This window comes from Hyperoodon ampullatus (genome assembly GCF_949752795.1).
Source record: "Hyperoodon ampullatus genome assembly, chromosome: 8".
Lineage (NCBI taxonomy): Eukaryota > Metazoa > Chordata > Mammalia > Artiodactyla > Ziphiidae > Hyperoodon > Hyperoodon ampullatus.
In genome coordinates, this window is record NC_136921.1 from 12,254,096 (window position 1) to 12,267,465 (window position 13,370).

General features: G+C 38.1%; 1 protein-coding gene across 2 annotated transcripts in view; it reads right to left on the reverse strand.

Annotated features, from left to right (window-relative positions):
- Positions 1-13,370, reverse strand: part of RHBDD1 (rhomboid domain containing 1) — a gene marked incomplete at both ends in the record, with an annotated part of 91,686 nt that overhangs the window by 48,038 nt on the left and 30,278 nt on the right. For both annotated transcript variants that reach the window (XM_079709761.1, XM_079709760.1), the window contains one exon: positions 9,748-9,804. In XM_079709761.1, the coding sequence (XP_079565887.1) occupies positions 9,748-9,804 (57 nt within the window). The remainder of the gene's footprint in view (positions 1-9,747; positions 9,805-13,370) is intronic.

The window sequence follows — 13,370 nt, forward strand, 5'->3', positions numbered from 1 at the left end:
TTTGTTAGCAAAGACAATAAAATAATTTATGTCATTCTTTTGATTACAATGATAATCCTCAAAATAAGAAAAGATGACCGATGGATGGAGAATGCCTCCATGAAGGTGGGCGATGACTGTCCTGTCACTGTTGTATCCACAAGGCCGAACATGGGACTAGATATGAATGAGTCCTTATGTGCTGAAGACGAAGAAGATGTTTATTTTTTTAAATCAATTTTTATTGGAGTCTAGTTGATTTACAATGTTGTGTTAGTTTCAGGTGCACAGTAAAGTGAATCAGTTATACATATATACCTATCCACTCTTTTTTAGATTCTTTTTCCATTAGGTTATTACAGAGTATTGAGTAGAGTTCCCTGTGCTGTACAGTAGGTTCTTATTAGTTACCTGTTTTATATAAGAAGATATTTTGAAGACATGAGCAGTACTGGAGAGGGGACTGGAATGGGCTATTGACATATGGAGTGGATTCTTTCAGTTTAGAGCTACTTAATACTTGGAGTATGTTCAGTGAAGTCCTGGCTGGAGTCAAGGGAATGGTTGAAATGATAGCTGATAAAGCCTTACTGTCTGGTGGCTCCAAACAATGAGAGGCAGACCAATATTTAACACACATTCTGCCGGGCTTCTGTGCCAGGGATGATACTTCAGATGCTGATAACTACATTGAGAAATACAAGCCAATGTCTCTCTAATTAGAATTCTATGTCAGAGATCATAGTTTCTATTACTAACACTTCCGAGAAACTGGTTGCAAGATTAAATGAGAGAAGAGACAACCTGGTCATTAAATAATGCTTTAAGAATCAAACTTCGACATACCATTAATAAAGGGCAAAGTTGACTTTTGCAAGGTACTTCCATCAACCTTTTCAAGTCCGTTTGAGTTTATTCCTTACATTTTTCTTTAATCACCACTTTTATGGAATTTGTTTGGAAGATATTATTTTTCCCCACAGACGATTACCAATCTAATTCTGGTATAATGAGAGAGAAGTATGTTTGATTTTTTTCCCTTCTCTCCTTCCATTATCACACCCTTTGAAGATGATGTTTCAAATGTTTAATGTGCTTCTTATTGTTGATGAAAATTCCTACCCTTCATATGTCTTATGTCATATGTCTCCATATCACCCACCATAGCATGCCTGAGTTTAAGCTTCTTATTGCTTTAATAAGACTAAAGAAAAAAAAAAAATCAAGCCAACAAGGGGAACACTGTAGGGTAGAACCTGGTTAATCGAAATCTCATATTCAGAATTTTTGATAATTGGTCTTGAGGCTATTTTAAAATTTACTTTGGTGTTGGTTATGAAAAAAATGCTTTCCTAATATATGAGATTAAAATGAAAAGTTAATTTCCCATAAAAAGCTTTCAGGCACTCTAAAAGTCTTTATTTTCAAATAAAAAGTGAAATGACAATAAAATACACTAGTTTCAGCTGATAATATAATTATATGTGTTTACATAAATATTTGTCATATAAAGTATTTGTGTCTATTGGTATGTTTTCACAACTTTCATGAGCTATAACTGACATACTATATAATTCATCAATTTAAAGCATATAACTCAACGGCTTTTAGTATATTCATAAGAGTTGTGCCATCAATACCATAATCAATTTTAGAACATATTTATCGCCCCCAAAAGAAATCTGTACCCTTTTGGCTATCACCCTCTGACCTTCCTAGCCCTAAATAACCACTAATCTACTTTCTGTCTCCATAGCTATGCCCATTCTGGACAGTTTTATAAACAGAATCATATAATATGTGGTGTTTTGTGTATGGCTTATTTCATTCAGCATTATGTTTTCATGGTTCATCCATGTTGCAGCACGAATCAGTATTTCATTCTTTTTCATGGCCAAGTAATATTCCATTGTAGAAATATATCACATTTTGTTTATTCACTCATCAACTGATGACATTTTGGTTATTTCTGCCTTTTGACTATTGTGAATAATGTTGCTATAAACATCTGCATACAAGTTGTTATTTGGACATATGTTTTCATTTCTCTTGGGTACATACCTAAGAGCGGAATTGCTGGGTCATATGGTAATTCTATATTTAACCATTTGGAACCACCAGAATGTTTTCTAAAGCAGTTACACAATTTTATATTCACACAAGCAACATATATGGGTTCATATTTCTCCACATCTTCACCAACACTTGTTATTATCTGTCTTTTTAATTATAGCCATCCTAATGGGTGTGAAGTGGTATCTCACTGTGGTTTCTGATGACTAATGATGTTGAGCATCTTTTCATGTGCTTATTAACCATTTGTATATCTGCTTTGGAGAACAGTCTATTCAGAGCCTTTGCTCACTCTTACTGATTATTACAATACTCTTCTATTTATCATCTATTACAAAATCTTCTATGTTGGTACTATTTTATTTAATGTCCTTGAAAGTCACAGACATGAATGATTTAAACAAACATTAAATAAAATTGTTCAGGATTTTGGGGACTAATCCTTTCTTCTAATGTAGTAAAAATTAGTAGGCATTTACTAAATACCTCCTATAATGCAACTTCCACATTCTCTCTCACGTTTCCCATGTCAGAATATAAACATTATGATATTTGAATCAGGATAAGGATATAAGTATATTGAATGGTTTAGGACTGAAATGGGATCTGGACACAATTTTTCATAAGGACACTCTTCCTCAATTTGGTCTCTATGCAATAGAACAATCAGAAAAATTCAGCTCCCACTACTGTGCTGGGGAACACCCACCAGCAAGGTCCATATCCTGAGATAAAGCAGACTGTGGCACTGCTACAAATCTTGCTTTGTATGCTGCTCACCAAAAAAGCCAAAAAACAAATAAAAGATAACCCCCGCCCCCCAAAAAACTTTTCTATAAGGGCAAATGGTCAAAACACAATAAATGTATCTACTTCACAAAGAATAAAAGAAAGGGGCAACCATTCCAAAACATAATAGAATATTTATGGATAAGTCGCTGAATACCACAGGATGCTTCAGCAATGCCTGAATAGAGAGACTGCCCAATTCCCTAAGAGTGCCAATTATTTTATTGCAACACAAAAAGCACATTGGGCACTTTCCCATATGGCTCATTACCACTATCAAATCCCTGTGGAAAGTCATTTTGTTACAGAAGGTCTAAGCAGCATTTCTACCTTTCTACCCTCAAAAAAATTCAGCTCATTCAAAATCCAAAATAACCCCAAAGCTCTGAATAGCTATCTATGCAGATACCAGAAACACGACATACGTCTATAGAGTTTCAATTGACAGGTAAATTTGCTACGATTTGAGGCAACGTTTTCTTGATAGAGAAAAACATCTTTCTTCGTGTATTTCTTTTAAAATACAACCAAGCAGTGCCTTAACAAAATAAAGCCTACAGCTCTAAACATCTGAATATTATAAAATCTAATTTGGTACTTGTCAGACAAAACATGGGGAGAGAGAAAGGGAAAGTTTTAATGCCTTAAGTCAAAAAGACTAGTGTGGTTAAAGCTTCTATATCATCAGTCATAAATCATCAACAGGACCGAAAATCCCATCAATATCTATTATAATGAGAACAGGTCTCCTAGGACCAAAAATTTTCTACAGCTGTTCCACTGGCCCAATCAGATATTTTTAAATCTTCGTAATAAACATGGCTGGAAAAACCTAACAATCAAACACTTAAGATAAAAAAGTTTAAAATATATCCTGCAACGAATACTAGTTTAATATTTTTTGTAGTTATATACTTTGGCTCCGTAATAAAAGAAATTCTGGTTATCATTATTCTATAAACTACTCCATCTGTTCCTTATACACATACCAGAATTTCACAGCAAAAGAGATCAAGAAACACCACCGAGATTAGAAAAATTGGTAACAGCTTTTTAAGCATTCATGAGGTTCTCTGACCTATAAAGACTTTTCCAACTAAGGATGGCCATATTAAGAATAAATCATTACTTGTAAGAGATACATATGCTCTCATAAAAGTTCCCTAGCTGACCATTAGCATGGCCACCAGGCCTTATGTAGCTCTGCCTTTGAAGAAATCCAATCACTTCAGCGGAAGAAATATAAATATGGTAATCTTACAGGGGATAAGAAAGAAAGGTGAAAGGGGCTTTTACTTTTGCCTTTAATTCTTTGGCCTGTGTGTCTGCTGTGCTTATGCCTCTTTCATATGAAGGAGGCTTTATGCAGGTTTCCGTTTTTCCTTTTTTTTAATAACTTCAAAAAAGATGACAGAAAAGTCAATATGGGAAACTTCCCTAATTTGTAAGGTTAAATCAGTAGAATGTCCATCTCACATCCCTGTACAATAGAAAAAGCAGCGGCTAGGAATCAGTGACTTGCATTTTTAGTCCTAGTTCTATAACTAACTACCTGTATGCCTTTAGCCAAATTACTTACCATTTCTAAACCTCAATTCCCAGCTGTCACACAAGATATTAGGACTAGGTAATCTATGATAGTTCAAGTCATGTCTGTGCACAAGTATGTTATTATTATTCTTTTCATCCAGAGGAACATTCCTGTTTGTTTTGGAGATTTAAAAAATGAACCAGGAGACAAGCTCCTTTTCCTTTGGCAACTCTGAGGTATTAGGAGCCATGTCCTCTGCCTACTGGAGAGAATAAGGTCAACAGGAAGAGAGAAATCACGATGGGAGACAGAACCAAAATGGTCTTCCTGTACAATTCCCCTCTTCCTAGTCACATAGGCTGAGAAACCTCTTCTTATACTTAAGTTAGTGTAAACTGGCCTCCATAACAAACAACCAAAAGAACCCAGTGCTCTTCCAAATGACTACATCAGCTTTGTTGACAACTAATCATCACACCTCCTCTCCTCAGGCGAGTCCACAGATAGAAGCAGGTGAGCCTGCATTGTCCAGCAACCGTTCCTCTCCTACACCAAGTCCACGTTTCTAGGATTTTAAGCATCCAGATCATCAGCAGTGAAAGCCTCAGAGTAAAGCCTCTTCTTTGGGCAGCAACAGTATTCATCTCGGTAGCCCCCAAGCCAATCACCTAAGCCTACGATTTTCGTTCCTGAACCCATTAGAATCACCTGGGAAGCTTAAAAAAAAAAAAAAAGTCCGGGCTTTCCTGGTGGCACAGTGGTTGAGAGTCCGCCTGACGATGCAGGGGACACGGGTTCGTGCCCCGGTCCGGGAGGATCCCACATGCCGTGGAGCGGCTGGGCCCGTGAGCCATGGCCGCTGAGCCTGCACGTCCGGAGCCTGTGTTCCGCAATGGGAGAGGCCACAACAGTGAGAGGCCCACGTACCACAAAAAAAAAGTCTAAGTCCCTGTCTCTATCCCTATTCTAACGTAATTGGTGTGGGTTGAATTCAAGGCATGGACATGTTGTAAAAGCGCCTCAGGTGATTCATACAAACAGCCAGGATGGATAATCATGCTCCGAGCCTTTAGAACTACACCAAAAACATATCTTCACTGTAACTCCCACAGGGTCACTCTACTGAATAAATTGTTCAGTGGCACTCCAGTACATTCTGGATAGTCCCAGACAGGCTTTTTCATAAAGGACTGAAGAGCCCTTTCCTTCCATGGCTTTCCTTAACTTCTACTTGCGCATCAAGACACAGCGCCCCACTTCTTCTGGGTAAAACCTCCAGTGACTACAGCCCTGCTCTTTCCTTCCAGGCTGAACACCGACTTCACTGCATTAATACCGCTGAGTTGAACTTCTACCTCTGCCAGGAAGGAGTAACTGGGACTGGACTAGCCCTTCTACTTAATCTTAAGTAGAGGACTGGAGAAAATATATGAAACCAATGTTTTTAGACATTGTACAATGGGCAGTACAAGATTGTGAATCCTGAGAGAAAGGAAATAAAGGAAATGAGCCTGGAGGCACTTTCCAGGCTGTGGTGCAGGGAGCGGGAACACAATCAGATGCAGCAGGCTCCCTGAGGTGAGCTGGAATTTGCAGGGCAGAGTACAGCAAAGGAGAAAACTACGTGTATAGCAAAACCTCCAGAAATCTTCATGGGGTCGCCTGGAGATGTTGTCGAATATTAAGCCATGGGTGTGTAGGTGAAATTCCATGAGACCAGGCAAAGGATGCCTGACAGCTATAAACTGAACAATTCCTAGAGCTCAGGCAGGGCTGGGAGAACTTTGCATTCCAACCAGCCAGAGTAGAGTCCCTGCTGAACAACGGGCATTTAGCAGAGATCCCACAAAAGTAACATCTCAGCCACAGCACAGAATTAACCCTAGAATAAAAGTTACTTTAGACCCACCCTCAAGAATTAAAAAATAAGCCCCCGAAGGATCAAACTAATCATCAGGAAACTTAACTGTGTGCCAGAACAAAGTCCAGTTTTCTTTAAAAGAAAAGAGACTCTAGCACTCAATACCACAAAACACACAATGTCTAGCATCCAATCAAAACTCACAAGATAAAAAAAAAAAAAATTGTGACCAGGAAAAAAATCAGTCCAATGAAGCAGATGCAAAAAATATATAGATAAGACAGAATTAGCAGTCAAGGACTTTAGGATGGCCATTATAACTATGCCCATGATTTAAATAAATAAAAACATGAATGAGAAGAGAAATGAATGAGAAGAGAAACATGAATGAGAAGAGAAATGGAGGATATAAAAGGGAACTAAATGGAACTTCCAGAACTAAAAAAGAGAGTATCTGAGACGAAAAATTCACTAGATGGGATTGACAGCAAATTCAACATTGTGGAAGAAAGATCATAGAGCTTGAACACACAGGCACAGACACTATCCAAAGTGAAGCCCACACACACCAAACAACATAAACAGAGCCTCAGAGACTTGTGGGACAACATGAAGTAGTCTAACATTGGTGTAGGTGAAAATCAGATGGGAGAGGATATTCTTTAGTTCTTTAGTAAGACAAAAGCTAGAAGAATTGATTACCAAGAGACCTGCACTAGAGGAAATGGTTACGGTAGTTCTTGAGGCAGGAGAAAAATGATACTACCTGGAAATTTGGATCTGCACAGAAGAACCTTCTATTTCTGCAGATCAACTGACACAAGCCCTGGGCCCATCCCTGAGCTATGCATGCAGTGAACAGACACAAGGGAATAAAAGAAGCAAAGACTTGGAAAACTGAACTACCACATAACTTAACTACACAAGTATCAGATTATCTCATGAGTGGTACATGAATGGGATAGGCCCAAATAGTACAGTAAAGGATTTGAAAACTGAACTGACACTGGAACCCACCACCCACAGAAAGAAAAACAGAATTTGTGCTCTAAACCTAACCAGGTTGACTGCTTGGTCAAACAAACAAAAATCAACATTCTGAAGAGGATTTTAACAGAATCTAAAATCTCACAATAAAGGTCAAAACATTCAGATATAAGAGAAATTTACCAGGCATACAAAACCAAAACAAAACAGAAGAATGTGACCAATTCTCAGGAGAAAAAGGCAATCAGCAGGTGCCAGCCACAAAATAGGACTCAGATGTTGGAATTATTAGACGGATTTTAAAGATATACAATAACTGTGCTCTATGAGATAAAGGTGCACTCCTGAAATGGAGAGATAGAGTTTTCATCAGAGACACAGAAACTAAAAAAAGAACCAAATGGAAATTTTAGAACTAAGATTACATTATTAAAAAAAAAGTCACTGGATAGGTTCACTAGGTTCAATAGCAGAATGGAGATGACGGTGAAAGGAGTCAGTGAACTTGAAGATAAATCAATAAAAGCTATCATCCAATATGAAGAACACAGAGGGAAAAAGATCGAAAGAAATAAATAAGAGCCTGAGGAGCTTGAGGGACATTATTAAAATGTCTAAAATTCATTAAAGTCTTGAGAGGAGAAGCAGATTGGTGGAGAAAAAAATACTTATAGAAATTGTATCTGAAACCCTTCCAAATTTAGTGAAAGACAAAATACATGATAAAAAATTAGATACAAAACCCAGTAAAGACCCAGAAAATATAAACAAGACTGTAAACCGCCTTAACCTAATTGATATGTGTAGAGTACTACTTTCAACAATGGCAGAACACACATTCTTTTCAAGGGCACATGGTACATTCACCGGGATAGACCATACACTGGGCCAAAAGAAAGTCTCATTAAAGTAAAAGGATTAAACTACACTGAGTGTGTTCCCTAACAACAAGAGAAATAAATTAGAAATTATTAACAAAATGGTATCCAGAAAATCTGTGGCATATTGAAACAATAAAATACCATTCAGCAGTAAAAAAGAATAACTACTGACACATACAACAACATATATGGATCATAAAAAATGAGGTTGAATAACAAAAGCCGGATACAAAAGAGTACTTAGTCAATGAGTAGATTTATATGAAGTTCAGGCTCAGGCAAACTAATCTATGGTGACAGAAATGAAACCAGAACAGTGAAGGGGGTAGTTACTGGAAGGAAACATTTTCGTAAAAACTCAACAAATGTCATTATTAGCTATCATTGCCTTATTGTGTACCACCCCACTCCACAGTTCACCATTCTACTTTCTATACCCTAGTTAGTCTTTTTCATTTCTACTGCTTCACCTTTTTAAATGTATGGCACCTACATTCTCACTCCTGGTTAAATACTGAGACAGGGACTATAGCTCTTTCTTTCTCTCCCACAGTGGTTAGTCTGACACGTGCACAATGGACCACTTACAAAGTGCTACTGCATAAACCAGGCTGAGGCTAAGAACCTGTACGGAAAAATAAAGCAAAAGCACTATATATATATATATATATATATATATATATATATATATATATATATATAAAATTATATAATTCTTTGTACTTATATGATTTAAGCCAGGGGTCAAAAAGCTACAACTTGTAGTCCAAATACAACCCGTTGCCTGTTTTTGTAAATAAGGTCTTATTGGAACACAAACATGCACATTTCCTTATGAATAGTCTATGGCTGCTTTCATGCTACGACACAGGTTGACTAGTTGAGACAGAGACCATATGGTCAACAACGCCTTTAGAATCTCAAACAGTAGCTACCTGGCCCTTTACAGGAAAGGCTGCTGACCCCAGATTTAAGCTGCAGCAATTCTCGATGGGCAGGACAATAAAGCCACCCACTGCTTCCAGAGCCTATGGCTTCTTTGACACCTATCTGCTGGTATTGATCCAGGATATTGCAGTGCAGCTTCCCCAGGCTGGAATGTAAGAACTTTAGCCTAAAACAGGTCATATGCTTCAACAGGAAGTCCTTTCTACCTATTTACAAAGATATCTAGAAAAAATACATTCTCCTCTTTAAGTCACATGGTATTAACTATTAGAGGAATGCCTGTATTAGCCTCTTAGGGCAAGCATGATTCTTTCTGAATATGTAGGTGGCGTGGACCGTGGAGAATTGTATATCTGAAACTAACTTCTAACACTTAGCCAGCAGAATGGTCTCTTAGGCTGAGAATCAAGGGACCTGGATCTAGTATGACTCTAACCATGTCTGAGAGACCTCAAACCAATCATACAGTATTTTCACACCAGAGTTCCCTCCTTCCCTAGCCTTCCCTAACAACGCGCCCACATATGCTCCCCGGGTGACCCCTCCATCTAGCTTCCATGCATGTTAGAGGCACAAGTATATAATGTGTGAAGTACTCTCCAAAAGCATAAAGTATTATTTTAAAGTAGCTCTACAGTAGCAAACACTATCATTTTAAAATATAAGTTTAAATGTATTAAATGAAACAAAGTACGTACCTAAACTATTAAAGTCGTACTGCTGTCCTGGGTAATCAATATTGGAGGGAAAAATGCCTAAATATGAAGGAAACAAACATTTTAATTGCGGGGGTAGGCTTCCCCCACCACCCCTGCCAGCTTTACTGAGCTGTGACTGACAAATAAAAATTGTACATGTTTAAGTTGGGTAACGCGATTTTTTAAAAGGTGTACAATGTGATGATTTAATATACATATATGTTATGAAATGATTTCCAGAATCAAGTTCATTAACACACCCATCACTTTATATACTTACCATTGTGTGGGTATATATGTGAGAACACGTAAGATATATTCTCTTAGTAAATTTCAAGTATGTAATACAGTATTATTAACAATAGTCACCATGCTGTATATTACATCCCCAGAACTTACTCATCTTACAACTTAAAGTTTGTACCCTTTAACCAACATCTCTGCATTTACCCCACCTGCCAACCCCTGGAAACCACTGTTCTACTCTCTGGTTCTATGAGTTAAACTTTTTTAGATTTCACAAATAAGTGAGATCATACAGTATTTATCTTTCTCTGGCTTATTTCACTTAGCATAATGTCCTTCAGGTTCACCCGTTTTGTCAAAAATAACAGGATTTCTTTCTTTTTTATGGCTGATAATATTCCATTATATACATATAAATACCACATTTTCTTTTTCTTTTTTTTGAAGATGTTGGGGGTAGGAGTTTATTAATTAATAATTTTTTTTTTGCTGTGTTGGGTCTTTGTTTCTGTGCGAGGGCTTTCTCTAGTTGTGGCAAGCGGGGGCCACTCTTCATTGCGGTGCACAAGCCTCTCACTTTCGCGGCCTCTCTTGTTGTGGAGCACAGGCTCCAGACGCACAGGCTCAGTAGTTGTGGTGCACGGGCCTAGTTGCTCCATGGCATGTGGGATCCTCCCAGACCAGGGCTCGAACCCGTGTCCCCTATATTAGCAGGCAGATTCTCAACCACTGTGCCACCAGGGAAGCCCAATACCACATTTTCTTCATCCATTAGGTTGTTTCCCTATCTTGGCTATTGTGAATAATGCTGTAATGAACATGGGGGTGCAGATATCTCTTCGAGATACTGATTTCATTTTCTTTGGATATACACACAGAAGTGGGATTGCTGGATCATATGGTAGTTCTTTTTATTTCTTGAGGAACTTCCATGCTGTTTTCCATAGTGGCTGCACCAATTTACATTCCCACCAACATCTTCATCAATACTTGTTATCTCTTGTCTTTTTGATAATAGCCATCTTAACATTTCCTGATTGCCATCTATATTATAAAGTTATAGTAAACAAAACAGTATGGTAGTAGCATAAAAACAGACACATCTGATAGAACACAACAGCCATAAGGCTGTAACTACTAACCTTTCCAACAATTAAGAGATTCTTTGTAACAAAGCTCAAAGCCATTATAAATGATTTCTAAACAATTGTTAAAATAAGCTCTATTTTGTTTGAGGTTAGCCCTACAGGGAACAGAATGTGGTGGGGACAATGAAACCCTAACTTATACTCTCTGAAGTTCCTTAAGGTTCCTAATGACCTAAGATGGTCTTTGCCTTCCAAGGGACCAAGCTTGGTCTTTGAGGCCTCTGACAAGTAGAGATGCTCTCGCTATTGAGAGAAGCTGCCCCACAACAAAGGTGTTAGGTGAGCCACATTCTTACCCCTCCTAAGGGACTTTCCCATTTCTTATCCCTAAGAAAGCAGTAGGACAGACGACTCAGTACTGCTGAAGGAAAGGAGAGAGGGAGGAGTAACAGGGGACACCTTCAGTGTGATGCTCCTCTCCCAGGAGTTATCAGACAGCAGCTTTCACGTACTTGATTATTTTCCACAGGGCTCCCATGTCACCTCAATTCTCAGATCACTCTAGATCTTTCTCTGGCTTCACCGGAAAAAATGGCAGAGAGATTGCAGGCCATTTGTAAATAGCACTGAATGTTTCAACTTTTAGCATTTAATTTTTTACTGTATTACACTGAAAATAGAATGATATAAAAGTAAGTCTCCTTAGAAAATAGACAAGGTTTTAAGGACACTAAGAGTTTAAATGTTATAATTGTGGGGGAAAATCCTCTTTAAAACCAAAATACTTGCCTAAATTTCATAATATGTCTGTAGAAAGCTTTACTAACCACTTAATCCTCAGACACACAAAGAAAAAGGAAACAAAACATTAGACTCCCGAGAATCATTTCTTTTCCTTTGTCAGCACTGAGAGCATTTGGGCAACAAAGCTCATTACTAGATTTCCATAATTAAGTTGTATCAAAAATACAATAAAACTGGACATTTTCAATAAAGGAAGCTCCTGCTGCCTCTTCCAAGCACACACACTAGAAACACAGTAATAGTCAAACATAGGAAAATAAAAATCTGCGTAGATGCAACACAATCTGTAAAAATCACCAGAAAGTGAATACAACCAGCTAATAAAAGCAATAGCACAATGCTTGGAAAGCTTTCTAATATCATGAATATCATATGGTTTTCAAGAATACCAGTCACTGGCATAAACTGTGAAAATAAATTATTTATGGCTCAAGAAAAGGTAAAATAGTCTCAGAAGATTTCCCATGAATAAAAGATGAAATACTGGGGACTTCCCTGGTGGCGCAGTGGTTAAGAATCTGCCTGCCAATGCAGGGGACATGGGTTCGAGCCCTGGTCCAGGAAGATCCCACATGTTGCGAAGCAACTAAGCCTGTTCACCACAACTACTGAGCCTGCGCTCTAGAGCCTGTGAGCCACAACTACTGAGCCTCTGTGCCACAACTACTGAAGCCCACGTGCCACAACTACTGAGCCTGCACTCTAGAGTCCACGTGCCACAACTACTGAGCCCGCAAGCCACAACTACCGAGCCCGCGTGCCTAGAGCCTGTGCTCCAAAACAAGAGAAGCCACCGCAATGAGAAGCCCGCACACCACAACGAAGAGTAGCCCCTGCTCTCTGCAACTAGAGTAAGCCCGTGCGCAGCAACGAAGAGCCAACACAGCAAAAAGTAAATAAATAAATAAATAAATTTATTTCTTTAAAAAAAGATGAAATATTGGAACTCATATGGTCTATAGAACAAGTGTTTGCAAAATATCAATAGTTTCCTTCTAAGTCAAGACCAGTATAGCATTTTCAATTAAGAGATCCAAAAAATTCATAGGTTTCTAAATAAAATAAAGTATTTTCATTGAGCATCAATTAGGTGGAAAAAAATTTTTTTAATTAAAAAGCAGAAGCCACGCTTCAAGCAATAACAGACTTGGTTTGGCCATGCATGAATATATGTCTCACCCGCCAAGGACCTAGTGGTCATTCTGAATTCTTTAAAATACTGGCCTTGCACTTCAGTACAGATTTGTCTTTCTTTTTTTAACTTTTCCTTGTACTTTGAATTCATGGAATGTTACAGAAGAAAGCATATTTTAAACCCGCTTTAAGTCTCCAAATTTCAAGGAAATCATGGTTTTTGGTGAGTAGCAATAATGCTGTGGGTATAAGTGTGCAATGCTATTTGTCCCCTAAGAAAGCCTCAGGTTTAAAATTGGGGTTTGAAGCCTCTTCTTCGGAGCAGTGTGAGGACCAGCACCAGCTGGTTTA